The sequence below is a fragment of the Silurus meridionalis genome, chromosome 5 (genome assembly GCF_014805685.1).
Source record: "Silurus meridionalis isolate SWU-2019-XX chromosome 5, ASM1480568v1, whole genome shotgun sequence".
Lineage (NCBI taxonomy): Eukaryota > Metazoa > Chordata > Actinopteri > Siluriformes > Siluridae > Silurus > Silurus meridionalis.
This window is the reverse complement of record NC_060888.1, coordinates 27632858-27647532: the sequence shown is the minus strand read 5'-3', so window position 1 is coordinate 27647532 and position 14675 is coordinate 27632858. Positions and strand designations below refer to the sequence as shown.

Genomic DNA, 14675 nt, shown 5'->3' with positions numbered 1-14675 from the left:
ATATATTTCAAAGGATATTAAAGGTTCCTGTCATTTTTGGGAAGCAGATTGGGAATGGCTGAGGTTTGGCTCAGAGGAAACCACAGTAGAGGAGGAAGCAGTGTTGGTGGGGAAGGATAGAAGCCCACCGATCACAATCATTTTTCTACAGTGAAGCATGGTGGTGGCAGCATCATGGTCAGGGGCTGCACGAGTGCTGCTGGTACTTTGGAGCTGCGGTTCATTGAGGGAAACATGGATTCCAACATGCAGTGTGACTCTGTGAAGAGGAACATGATGCCCTCACACAAAATACTGACACTTTAGACACAGTTTTGGATGTTCACTGAGGGTCTACTTACTTTTGTTGCCAAATATTTTAGACAATGATGGATGCATGTTGTTATTTTCAGAGGACAATAAATCTGTACTTCTGTACAAACTGAACACTGACTCTAAAATATATCCAAGTTTCATTTCTATAGTGTTGCCCCTTCAGAAGATCTACTATAGATATACATACATATACATGCATCAGCATCTGGGCAGTTCGTTTCTCCAAACATTCAGCTGAAATACTTACCTTTTGTAAAACTTTTCTAAGAGGATCTTCACTAAGTTCATCCCAGAGCAGTTTAGTAGGATTGAGGTGCGGTGACTGGGCTGGTCAGGATCGGTCCATGACAGATATCACTCCAGACGTCTGTTTGCTCTCTGAATAACTCTTACAGAACTCAGACGTGGGCTTCCTCTCATTATCTTGTTGTACAGTGAATTCGGTTCTAATGAGCCACAGTCCAGGTGGAACTGCATGGTGTTGAAGTGTGGAATGGGGAGCCATGATAGTTCACGATACATTTTACTTTCTGGAATCTTCTTTGCTCCAAAATAACCCCAAACCATTAAACTTCCACCTCCATGTGTGAGTGTGGGGGTGAGGGAGTCATTCACTGTTCAATTTGGGTTTTTTTGTTGCCTTTTAACGAAGTGCGAATTAAATAAAACCCTTGTATGACGAATTTAATTTATAAATATATTGATTTATAAAAATCTACAAAAGGCTGCAGACTTGTTTGAAGCATTGAACAAAATAAATATAAAAAATACAAAAAAACTCCATATGAAACTATTTTCCTTCTTTTTTCCACCGGTTTTCCTTCCTGAGGGAGCCGAGAGCTACGTCTGTCCTCGCGCTCACACACCTTTCTGGATCCTGTGACGCTGTGTTCATGCAGCTCACACTCTCTGAACCTTTTAATCAGATCTCGAAGGGGATAAAATGTAGCTTTCGGTAGGAAATAACGGCTTTAACGCCCTACACATTGTCCCACGTATCCAATAAGGAGCTGTTAGGTTTGACTCACACTCGCCTTCAGATGCCACCTCCATTTCTCCCCTTATTGCTGCTCCTCTATGGGCCGGTAATGGAGTTGATTTCATTAGGCTGTGGAAGCGGAGGCCGTTGAGCGTGGTGGGAGCTAAAAGGGGGCATTTGCAGACCACCTAAAATAGAGCATTAATTTTAGAAAATTGCACCGTGCTTCGTGACTGGAAGCACATTTTTTTCTTGTCCCACTAGGCAGCATTTAAAACAACATCAACAACGAGCGTGATGGGAAAAACCACGGAAACGATTTCGCCATTACAGCAAATCAGTCGACACGTCTTTAGTTTGTATTTTAGCCACAAGGCCCATGTGGAAAACAATCTGCAACATCAATTTCTGCTCCAGATTTAAAAAAAAACACCCCAAAGAAAATGCACTTGTCAAAAGTATTGGGACACCCGACTTCTCTGAGCAGGTGGTTCTTCTGCAAACTGCTACCACAAAGTTGGAGGCACACAATTTTTGGATGCAGTAGCATGCCAGGAGATCCAAACCTGTTCCAGCATGACAACGCCCCTGTGCACAAAGCCATCTCCATGAAGATCTGCTTTGAATCTCCTGCTATAAACCCTACCAAACACATTATGGATGAATGTGAACACTGCACCCCAGGCTTCCTCACCTTCTCACCAACACCAGGACCTAACACCATCGTAACTGAATTAATCTCCACAAAATCTAGTGGAACATCTTGCCAGAAGAGTGGACATTATTATAACTACAACAGAGCCTAAATGTAAAATGAGATGTTCAAAAAGAAGCAGAAATCTCGTGGTCAGGTGTCCACAAATTTTTGCTCATACAGTGTTTAACTGACGCATTGAAATCTTTTTGTCTGTTTTTCGTTTAATCTTTTTAAAAAAATTATTTTTCTTCTTGTTCAAATTCTCAAATATCAATTTATAAAAACAAAAAAACAGTTATTTGAAATCTTCTGTTTTAGAGTATAAAGTGGGCGTGGCCTATGACGTAGGAACAGTGAAAGTATTCATGGCTCGTATTCAATTTTGTCGTTCGTATTAGAAAATTTTAATCACTTTAAAGACCATATCTGATAATAAAACTTTTTCGGACACCATCTTGGAAGTTTGAACTATGTTGAAACAATTAACAGCAGTTTTGGGGTATTTATAATCGTTTTTTTTTTTACTTGAAAACATACATGATACCACGGGCATAGAAAACTAGAGTTACATATAAAATTGTAAATATTTATGATACTGTGGTGCCCACAAGGATTTATACTGGAAATGATTCTTTACTACTGATTCTTTTGATATAAATACACTTAAAAATTCTATTAATTAAATTGAGTAATGAATTAAATCAAATTAAATCTATAAAAAATTTTAATTAAATAGTTTACATTTTTTAGACTCAATTTTGGGTAAAACACGATGTGTGTGCTTTTTCTTTTTACATTTATATTTGATTTTCTAAAGATATGTTCGACTGTTATTTCAGCATATTTTAACAAAATGTCTGCATTCAAGAACCACAAGAAATTTATTCATTCATTCAATTTATTTATTCATTAAAATGTTTTCATTCCTTCCATCCTTCATTCACTCCCTCGATATGTAGAATTGTCAGGATTGTCTCCTTTTAAGAGAAATTCCTGAAGCTGGACATAAAATGCAAAAGAATCCATATCGTGTTGTTGAAACTTCAATGATGACAGGAAGTGGCGGCAATGACAGGAAGTGGCGGCGATGGCGATGACAGGAAGTGGCGGCGAAGGCGATGACAGGAAGTGGCGGCGAAGGCGATGACAGGAAGTGGCGATGACAGGAAGTGACGGCGATGGCGATGACAGGAAGTGGCGGCGAAGGCGATGACAGGAAGTGACGGCGAAGGCGATGACAGGAAGTGGCGGCGAAGGCGATGACAGGAAGTGGCGATGACAGGAAGTGACGGCGATGGCGATGACAGGAAGTGACGGCGATGGCGATGTCAGGAAGTGGCGGCGATGACAGGAAGTGGCGGCGATGGGGATGACGGGAAATGGCGGTGATGACAGGAAATGGTGGCGATGACAGGAAGTAGCGGCGATTTCGCACATGCGCAAAACAAAATAGGATACATATTTTACATTGGCACCCATCTTGGATCATTCAAATCCCATTTTCTTGGTCAAAATCTTAAATGTTTTCTTCTGCTGCATCGCTGTGGTATTACTCCACCCACCCCGCAGGCCACACCCCTTTAGGACCCCCAGGATGCCTTGTACAACTTTAAAGGAATAAAAATCTATTAAAATAAACCTCGTGAATGTACTCGAACCAAAAGTCATCTTTCCTCGTCCTTTCCTTTGAAAAATCCGAAATAAAAACCCGCAGGAACGTCAAACTGCCCCTTTCTTTTCTGAAGTGCTCTTACAGCAGGTCGTAATTAGGCTCCCTGCTCAGCACAGGAAAGGGATTTGCACCTCAGCAGGAAGATCAGGTTGACCTTTAGGATTTCCAGTCCGTCTGCATCACGGCTGCTGGGAAAACCCACGGCGAGAACGAGTCCAATTCAGTCCGAGTCTAATGCCGATCCCTCACGGCTCCGTGTTTCTTCTGAAGAGCGCTGCATAGGGGAGGAAATAATGAATAAGTCTCTGTGCCACGTGTGGAGATCTGGATGTCCTGTAGGGAGCTTTTGGGACTGAGTCTCACTTCATTTTCTTTTCTGCCTCGAGGAAAGGTTTTCTCCACTCCATGGAGAAGTTTCTATAAAAAAGCTAAGATTGATTTGAGGTCTGATTTGAGTTCAGACGAGCTCTCGCTCGTTCGTTTCCAGCTGCAGCTGAACAACAAACCGCCAGTGAATAAAGAACTTCTCACAAACTTCACTACATTTTAAACAAACGCCACATAAAGACTCGGCTCAGGCTCTTCACCAGGTTCCTCCTCAGCAGGAAACACCACCGGGTTGATCAATGGAATAGAAATGTATAAGTATGATGACATCATTTCCTGTTTTCCATTTTTTTCCCTTCCCTCTCTACCTCTTTATCTGAGCCGTATAATGCACTGTGTGTTTTCTCTCTCTCTCTATTTATCTGTCTTTTCTATAATTTCCCTTCTCTTTCTGTTCCTATCAATTTAGTTTTTTCTCTCTCATTCTCATTAGTTTCTATTCTTTTTCTCCCTTAAATTTTTTTTACTTTTCTGCATTTCTTCCTTTCCTTTTCTTCCACCTCTCTTTTTTTCAACAATTTTTATTTCTCTTCCTGTTTCTCAGTTCTGCAAGTCATTTTAGCCATTTTTTACATTAATCCCTCATTTCATATTTTATCCCTCATGTTTTTCTTATTCCCTTTATCCCCCCTCCCTCTCTCTCTCTTTCTCTCTGGATAGAATGTGATGTAAATTTAAAGCCCCCTGGTTTTGTTGGGATTTTGTTGTTTTGTTTTCTGAGCATCAGAACTGAAACCCTGCAGTCACTCACACACCTTCATCCCAGACCTCCACACGCACACACAGGCACGCGCACACACACACACACACACACACGCACGCACACACCCCCCTCATGGATGTAAGAAATGTTTGTCGCTAACTAGTGGCACAAGGCAGGAAGTGTGTCCACGAATCTCTCAGATATAAAAAAAAAATTAAAATAACCACAGCAGCCTGATAAGTCAGAAGTACACACACTCACACTCTCTCTCTCACACACACACACACAATGAAACTGTTTCACAATCAGGCATGTGATACGTGTTCCTGTACACGTCACCACATATGAATGAACCACCACAATGGAAATAGTGGATTGTGATTGGCTGGAAGGAGTTCAGGTGTGAATAGTGGATTGTGATTGGCTGGAAGGAGTTCAGGTGTGAATAGTGGATTGTGATTGGCTGGAAGTTCAGGTGTGAATAGTGGATTGTGATTGGCTGGAAGTTCAGGTGTGAATAGTGGATTGTGATTGGCTGGAAGTTCAGGTGTGAATAGTGGATTGTGATTGGCTGGAAGTTCAGGTGTGTGCTGAACACAGAGGAAGTTTGTGTTTCCCATTTAAATCTAAACGAATGTGATTGTCTGATTATAAACACCTGTAACCATAGTAACATCCAGTTCTAGTTCCATCCAGAGTGAGACAGCAACCTTACACATTTCCTAATGACCTCACTGACCTTTTTTACTTCTGCTTTTCCTTCTTTTTTTGTTTTCTGTTGTCCTGTTCCTTCCTTCCTTTTGTTATGGAGCTCTGACACTAGAGACTCCTTCCCTGAGCGTTATATAAACACACTTCTCCTCACCTTCACCGTGTCCCTGATTATAATTATATTCTGATTGAGGAAAGCCACTGCAGTGAATGAGCCGTTACCATAGCGATGATAACAGGAAGCACATCTGGATGTGTAAGAAATCCAAAACTTTTATTTACATAAAAAAAATAATTCAGTGAAATAAAGTCAGAATGTTCAATAAATACAGCTTTTATATAAAATTAAAAAAGTCCACACTCACAAAATCCAGATGTGTGTGTGTGTGTGTGTGTGTGTGTGTGTTTCACGAGCAGCTGTGGCGCATGTGGAAGTTGACAACGTACTCGGCGTTGGTGCGCTGCACTGAGATGGCGAACGGTTCGAATGGGTGGAAGGTGAAGGCCACCAGGCGGCGCACGGCGTGGTTTATAGGACGACCCAGGAGACCAGCCTGGATTTTAAACTTTAACAAGCCTGAGTCCCGTGCGTAAAACCTACACACACACACACACACACACACACACACACACACACACACACACACACACACACACACACACACACACACACATACACACACACACACACACAAAAAACACATACACACACACACACAAAAAACACATATATATATATGAGTGTGTATGTGTGTGTGTGTGTGTGTGTGTGTGTGTGTGTATGTGTGTGTGTGTGTGTATGTGCGATGTATATGTGAGTGTGTGTATGTGAGTATGCATATGTGTGTGAGGGTGTGTGAGTGTGAGTATGTGAGTGTGTGTGTATGTGCGTATGTATATGAGTGTGTATATGTGTGTGTGTGTGTGAGTGTGTGTGTATGTATATATATGTGAGTGTGTGTGTGTGTGTATGTGAGTATTTATGTGTGAGGTGTGTGAGTGTGAGTATGTATGAGTGTGTGTGTATGTGCGTATATATATATGAGTGTGTATATATGTGTGTGTGTGTGTGTGTGTGTGTGTGTGAGTGTGTGTGTGTGTATGTATGTATATGTGAGTGTGTGTGTATGTGAGTATTTATGTGTGTGAGGTGTGTGAGTGCAGTATGTATGAGTGTGTGTGTATGTGCGTATGTATATGTGCGTATATATATATGAGTGTGTATGTGTGTGTGTGTGTGTGTATGTGCGTATGTATATATATGTGTGTGTGTGTATGTGAGTATTTATGTGTGTGAGTGTGTGTGTGTATGTGCGTATGTATATGTGAGTGTGAGTGTGGGTGTGTGTGTGTGTGTGTGTGTATGTGCGTATGTATATGTGAGAGTGTGTGTGTGTGTGTGTGTGTGTGTGTGTGTGTGTGTGTGTGTGTACCGTATAGGATGATCTCCACAGGTTTTAGGACGCTCCATAACAGAGACCCACTTGTCGTCGTAGCTGAAGAGTGAGAGGTCGAGATACGGGCTGCTGCTGTACGACTGAGCGCTGATGGGGAGCTGACCGAGTAAACGCCTCACCGCCTCGGTGTGACCTCCGTACTTCGCATTCACTATAGTGTCCTTAAACCTACACACACACACACACACACACACACACACACACACACACACACACACACACACACACACAATCAATTCCACAATATAATTTTCTGAAGTTTGTTTTTCTGTTTATAATCTTGTAGATATCTGAACAGAGCAGCTCATATGTAGATGAAGAGGCAGGTTAAGGTGTAGGTGCATTTCATACAGACTCAGTTCTTTAGTGATGCAGGTGCATCTCTAGCAGAAGCATCGATATTAATCTCACATGTGGGGTGATGGAGATGTCGTAGGTGAAAGAATGAATGTAGATGATGGTGTACAGGGAGTGCAGAATTATTAGGCAAATGAGTATTTTGACCACATCATCCTCGTTATGCATGTTGTCTTACTCCAAGCTGTATAGGCTGGAAAGCCTACTACCAATTAAGCATATTAGGTGATGTGCATCTCTGTAATGAGAAGGGGTGTGGTCTAATGACATCAACACCCTATATCAGGTGTGCATAATTATTAGGCAACTTCCTTTCCTTTGGCAAAATGGGTCAAAAGAAGGACTTGACAGGCTCAGAAAAGTCAAAAATAGTGAGATATATTGCAGAGGATGCAGCAGTCTTAAAATAGCCAAGCTTCTGAGCGTGATCATCGAACAATCAAGCGTTTCATTCAAAATAGTCGACAGGGTCGCAAGAAGCGTGTGGAAAACCAAGGCGCAAAATAACTGCCCGTGAACTGAGAAAAGTCAAGCGTGCAGCTGCCAAGATGCCACTTGCCACCAGTTTGGCCATATTTCAGAGCTGCAACATCACTGAGTGCCCAAAAGCACAAGGTGTGCAATACTCAGAGACATGGCCAAGGTAAGAAAGGCAGAAAGTCGACCACCACTGAACAAGACACACAAGCTGAAAGCGTCAAGACTGGGCCAAGAAATATCTCAAGACTGATTTTTCTAAGGTTTTATGGACTGATGAAATGAGAGTGAGTCTTGATGGGCCAGATGGATGGGCCCGTGGCTGGATTGGTAAAGGGCAGAGAGCTCCAGTCCGACTCAGACGCCAGCAAGGTGGAGGTGGAGTACTGGTTTGGGCTGGTATCATCAAAGATGAGCTTGTGGGGCCTTTTCGGGTTGAGGATGGAGTCAAGCTGAACTCCCAGTCCTACTGCCAGTTTCTGGAAGACACCTTCTTCAAGCAGTGGTACAGGAAGAAGTCTGCATCCTTCAAGAAAACATGATTTTCATGCAGGACAATGCTCCATCACACACGCCCAAGTACTCCACAGCGTGGCTGGCAAGAAAGGGTATAAAAGAAGAAAATCTAATGATATGGCCTCCTTGTTCACCTGATCTGAACCCCATTGAGAACCTGTGGTCCATCATCAAATGTGCGATTTACAAGGAGGGAAAACAGTACACCTCTCTGAACAGTGTCTGGGAGGCTGTGGTTGCTGCTGCACGCAATGTTGATGGTGAACAGATCAAAACACTGACAGAATCCATGGATGGCAGGCTTTTGAGTGTCCTTGCAAAGAAAGGTGGCTATATTGGTCACTGATTTGTTTTTGTTTGGTTTTTGAATGTCAGAAATGTATATTTGTGAATGTTGAGATGTTATATTGGTTTCACTGGTAAAAATAAATAATTGAAATGGGTATGAATTTGTTTTTGTTGTTGCCTAATAATTATGCACAGTAATAGTCACCTGCACACACAGATATCCCCTAAAATAGCTAAAACTAAAACTACTTCCAAAAATATTCAGCTTTGATATTAATGAGTTTTTTGTGTTCATTGAGAACATGGTTGTTGTTCAAATTAAATCCTCAAATAAAATTAATCCTCAAAAATACAACTTGCCTAATAATTCTGCACTCCCTGTAGTTAATGGTGAAGGTACTAATATACATGATGGTGTAGATCAGTGGTCCTCGACCTTTTTAGCGCCACGGAGCGGTTTAATGTCGGACAATATTTTCACGGAGCGGCCTTTAAAGTGTGGAGGATAAATACAACAAAATAAAATGATACGACCATAAAAACTGGTGTTTTCTTAATATTATAATAAACGTGAATCCACTGTGTTGTTTTTTGTTCATTTTCCTCGCTTGGGGTTTGAATTTAAGGGTAATGTATTGTGTTAGCGTCCGGAGCCCCTTTAAGAAGGTAGTGGATGGAGATGAAACTGGAGATGATGGTGGAGAGGATGGTGGAAATTAAAATGGAGATATAATGTAGATGATGGTGGAGATATAATGTAAATAATGATGGAGGTGAGAATGAAGGTGATGTGGAGATGATGGTGGAGGTGATGTTTAAGATGAGAATGAAGGTGATGGTGGAGGTGATGGTGGAGGTGATGGTGGAGATATAATGGAGATGATGGTAAAGGTGATGGTGGGGTGATGGTGGAGATGAGAATGAAGGTGATGTGAAGATGATGGTGGAGATATAATGTAAATAATGATGGAGGTGAGAATAAAGGTAATGTGGAGATGATGGTTGGGGTGATGGTGGAGGTGATGTTTGAGATGAGAATGGAGGTGATGTGGAGATGATGGTGGGGTGATGTTTGAGATGAGAATGGAGGTGATGGTGGAGGTGATGGTGGAGATGATGGTGGAGGTGATGGTGGGGTGATGTTTAAGATGAGAATGAAGGTGATGGTGGAGGTGATGGTGGAGGTGATGGTGGAGGTATAATGGAGATGATGGTGGAGGTGATGGTGGGGTGATGGTGGAGGTATAATGGAGATGATGGTGGAGGTGATGGTGGAGGTGATGGTGGAGGTGATGGTGGAGGTGATGGTGGAGATATAATGGAGATGATGGTGGAGGTGATGGTGGAGGTGATGTTTAAGAAGAGAATGGAGGTGATGTGGAGATGATGGTGGAGATATAATGTAAACAATAGTGGAGGTTAGAATGAAAGTGATGTGGAGATGATGGTGGGGGTGATGTTTGAGATGAGAATGGAGGTGATGGTGGAGGTGATGGTGGAGGTGATGGTGGAGGTGATGGTGGAGGTATAATGGAGATGATGGTGGAGGTATAATGGAGATGATGGTGGAGGTATAATGGAGATGATGGTGGAGGTGATGGTGGAGGTGATGGTGGAGGTGATGGTGGAGGTGATGGTGGAGATATAATGGAGATGATGGTGGAGGTGATGGTGGAGGTGATGTTTAAGATGAGAATGGAGGTGATGTGGAGATGATGGTGGAGATATAATGTAAACAATAGTGGAGGTTAGAATGAAAGTGATGTGGAGATGATGGTGGGGGTGATGTTTGAGATGAGAATGGAGGTGATGGTGGAGGTGATGGTGGAGGTATAATGGAGATGATGGTGGAGGTGATGGTGGGGTGATGGTGGAGGTATAATGGAGATGATGGTGGAGGTGATGGTGGAGGTGATGGTGGAGATATAATGGAGATGATGGTGGAGGTGATGGTGGAGGTGATGTTTAAGATGAGAATGGAGGTGATGTGGAGATGATGGTGGAGATATAATGTAAACAATAGTGGAGGTTAGAATGAAAGTGATGTGGAGATGATGGTGGGGTGATGTTTGAGATGAGAATGGAGGTGATGGTGGAGATGATGGAGCACCTGCGCTGGACCTGCCGGGCGTAGTTGTTGCTGGAGGCGGAGCAGGGGAACTGTACAGCCTCACTGTGCAGCGTAGCGTTACGGAACAGATCACAGAAGTTCTCAAACAGCTCCAGCAGCTGATCAGACGTGTTCTCAAACACTGCGATCACCTCCGTACTCACCATGTTATACACCACGAAGAAGGACGGCTAACGGGAGAGAGAGAGAGAGAGAGAGAGAGAGATTTTATATATATATATATATATATACAAAAATATAAAAATCAATACACCAATATTACAGTTCGATTAAAGAAAAGTAAGTGAAAGAAACAGAAATATTCCTGGCTGTGGTGGTTATTATGGGATGTGTGCGCGGTACCTGGGAGGGGTCGGTGACACGGAGGGTCACCACGTCCTCGCTGGTGTACTTGATCAGGAGGTGGTTCTCGTCCAGCAGCTGCATTTTCCACATGCGCAGCTGCCGCAGCTGGTCGAAGAACTGGAAGAAGCGTCTCTTGGCGGTGGCGCTGCCGTCACGCTCGGCTCGTCTCCACAGGAACACCAGCAGCCGGTGCTTCAGGGAGCTGATGCTCTTCTCCTTGTAGAGGCGCGAGAACCCGGCCGGACTCTCCACCTGCGCCTCCGAGTACACGGCCGACAGGGTCAACAGATCGTCCTCGTAACAGAACCGGCCGATCGTACGCACGTCCAGAAACGTCCCCTCCCCCGTTACCTGCACACACACGCCACAGCCATTACCATATATAAACATCTTTCTTTCTTTCTTTCTTTCTTTCTTTCTTTCTCCCTCGTTCCCTCTCTCTCCATTTCTTTCTTTCTCCTCCCTTCTCTCCACATTTTCTTTCTTTCCTTCTTTCTTCCTTCCTCCCCCTCCACTTTTTCTTCATTCTCACGCCCTCTCCATTCTTCCCTCTCTCTCCTACTCCTTCTTCCTCCCGCTCTCTCCAACTTTACTGTCTTTCTTCCTTCCTCTTCCCACTCTTTCTTCCCTTTCTTTATTTCTTTCTTTCTCCCTCAGCTTCTCTCTACCTTTTCTGTCTTTCTTCATTCCTCTTTCTTTCCTATTTTTTCTTCCTTCCTCTTCCCCTCTCCACTTTCTTTCTCTTTCCTCTCGCCACCTACTCCCCCAATCAATCCTTCCCCTCTTTCTACTCTTTCTTTCCTTCTTCCTCCTTCCCCTCTCTCCACTTTGTTTCTTTCTTTTCATTCCTTCTTTCTCCCTTTGCTCTCTCCACATTTTCTTTCTTTCTTCCTTCCTCTTCCCCTCTTTCTTCCCTTTCTTTATTTCTTTCTTTCTCCTCCCTTCTCTCCACATTTTCTGTTTTTCTTCCTCCCTCCCTCCCTCTTCCCCTCCTCCACTTTCTTTCTCTTTCCTCTCGCCACTTACTCTCTACCACTCCATCCTTTTCCCGCTTTCCACTCTTTCTTTCCTTCTTTCTACCTTCTTCTCCCTCCCTCCTACTCTTCATTCCTTCCCTCTCCACTTTCTCTTTCTTTTATATTCCTTCTTTCTCCCTCCTGCTCTTCCCACTTTTTCTTTCATTCTTCCTCCTCTTTACCCCTCTCTTTCATTCTTTCTTTCTCCCTCGTTCCCCTCTCTCTCCCATTTCTTTCTTTCTTTCTTTCTTACTATAAATATAGAAATGCTAAATTAGAATCTGTGAATATGTAACGTATCTGCTCTACAGCAAAATCCATATAGTGACACAACATAATACCAGCTGTCACGTTCAGACCGATTCATCACCCACACCACGTTCAGGCTCCACAGCAGGAGATCTTCCACACACTTTTAACCCATGGAAAGCAGATCTTCATGGAGCTGGCTTTGTGCACAGGAGCAGGGTCATGTTTACTGAAGGGGGCGTGGCCTTGGAGTCTGACGCTCACCTGAAACACGTGGATGGTCTGCTGCTGGACGGAGAGAACGGCGAGAATGTTCCTGTACAGGTAAAGTCCCTGATTATGCGACAGGATGATTTTGTCGCATTTGAAGGCGCGCGTGTCACAGAGACGTCCCGTGTGCAGGTCGACGATGTGGAGCGAGTAGTCCTCGAGCGGCGAGCGCGGGTTCGGGGTCACCGCCTCGTTGTTGCGATAAACCTCGAAGAAGTGCGGCTGAGGCTCGTCGGGCAGGTACGCGGCCGAACCCACGATCACGTAGCGCCCGTCGTCCGTGAACAAGCTGCACTCGCGGTTCAGGTGCTCACCGTTCGACGCCACACTGGTCACGTGAAGCTGGGAGAAAAAGCGTGAGAACAGACGAGCTCGTACGCTCTCGCTCAGACCTTCGCCGTCCCGTCCCTCGTCCTGGTCCTGGAGCAGATCCTCGGCCGCCTGGCAACCACGGAACTCGTAGATCTCCAGCGATGTCTGGTCCGACGAGAACGCCACGAAGCAACGGCCGTCCGGAGAGAACTTGCGCAGGAAACACGGCGGCTTCTCCACGTTCACCGCCGTGAAGTTGGGGAACAGGTTCTGATGGAAACAACGAACGCGGTACCAGTGAGCGCCGGGTCGGCCGGAACTGATCCGCCTCAGCTCCAACCTGTGGACCACATTCTGGTTCTGAATGCGCCGTGGCTTCAGGGTCGGGAACTCGTCCTCCGACGACGCCATGGGAGAAACGCACACTGAAAAACAAAAGATTAGCAAAAGAATCCGCTTATTTCTACACACTGAACTGGATTCAATTTGGATCTTGTTAAAGGTCTTCACTACAAACTAATATTTTTAGATATAGATTTTATACACACATCTCCGTTATGTGATAATCATAATATTCCCTTAATTTTTTAATGTTTCAGATCTCCAGGGTGTAGATATTACGATATATATATATCGTGATTCATGAAAAGTATCGTGATTTCAATCATATCGCCCAGCTTTAATAACTCCCGTGTTAAAAGATGAACTTTTGTTTTTTGAAGGAGCCATTTAGAAACGCTACCTTAAAATTAAACAAGTAAAAAAATAACCTTTATATTATATGATTTAATAGTTAATTCTCATTATAAACAAACTCAACAAATAAACAAATTCAACAAATAAACAAAACTTACGTGCATTCGTTCAGCCAGTAGTTTTATTTATTGAGGTTTACATCTGTTCGGTTTTTTTTATGATTATTTCGTGTGTATTTCTGGATTCATTTTTGACTTATTTGTATTTTTTTAATGAAAAGTAAACCGCAGTTTAGAGTTGAGCTTCTCCGGCACTTCTAACGCGCAACGCTTCCGGTTTGTCACTGCGCATGCGCACAGTTTTATGGTTCGTGGGACGGAACAGCGGCGTGCACGCATATGTATGACTCCGCAGCGCCCCCTGCAGGTACGGAGGAGCGTCAGGCTGCGATACGCTCAGTCATGAAAAGAAATGTTTGTTAAATGTTGTAAACAGCGTTGATTAGATTCATCAGATCAGATTTACATCAGCAAAATGTTCATGTGTCAGTTCGTGTAGGACTGCGGTTCACAAGCGCTTTACTTTTATTAGAGTAGAATATGAATAGATTATATAATTTGCTATGAAGTGGTCTAATTTGTTTGTTAACAGTTTGGTGGAAATTTTGTAAAACGTTTTTAGAAAGGTTTTTAGTCCAATTAAAAGCTCTCATATGCCCCGCCCCAGGAGGCGTGTCTTACTCTACATTAGCATCTCATTACCAATTTACATAATCCCACTTAAACCCTGCATTCTGATTGGTCAGAAGTTCAAGAGTCAAAAAGCTTTTATTGTCATTTCAAACATATATATCTGACACAGTACACAGTGAAATGAGACAATGTTCCTCCAGAACCCTGGTGCTACATAACAGAACACAGAGCTACATACACAACACAGAGCTACATACAAAACACAGAGCTACATACAGAACACAGAGCTACACACAGAACACAGAGCTACATACACAACACAGAGCTACATACACAACACAGAGCTACACACAGAACACAGAGCTACACACAGAACACAGAGCTACATACACAACACAGAGCTAC

General features: G+C 43.4%; 1 protein-coding gene across 1 annotated transcript; it reads right to left on the bottom strand.

Annotated features, from left to right (window-relative positions):
- Window positions 1-5713: 5713 nt before the first annotated feature.
- det1 (DET1 partner of COP1 E3 ubiquitin ligase) lies at window positions 5714-13938 on the bottom strand. The gene is made up of 6 exons (XM_046848724.1): window positions 13737-13938; window positions 12565-13307; window positions 11033-11386; window positions 10670-10860; window positions 6898-7089; window positions 5714-6061 (listed from the first exon to the last, which is right to left on the bottom strand). The coding sequence occupies exons 2-6, from the start codon at window positions 13291-13293 to the stop codon at window positions 5872-5874; spliced, it is 1656 nt and encodes a 551-aa protein (XP_046704680.1). The 5' UTR covers window positions 13294-13307; window positions 13737-13938; the 3' UTR covers window positions 5714-5871.
- Between the last annotated feature and the right edge of the window lie 737 nt (window positions 13939-14675).

Coding starts and splice junctions, on each gene's coding strand:
- det1 (XM_046848724.1), bottom strand. CDS start 13,293: ATGGCGTCGTCGGAGGACGAGTTCCCGACCCTGAAGCCACGGCGCATT. Junction 7,090..10,669: donor GCCCGGCAGGTCCAGCGCAG/GTGCTCCATCAT, acceptor GTGTGTGTGTAG/GTTTAAGGACACTATAGTGA. Junction 6,062..6,897: donor TGTGGAGATCATCCTATACG/GTACACACACAC, acceptor GTGTGTGTGTAG/GTTTTACGCACGGGACTCAG.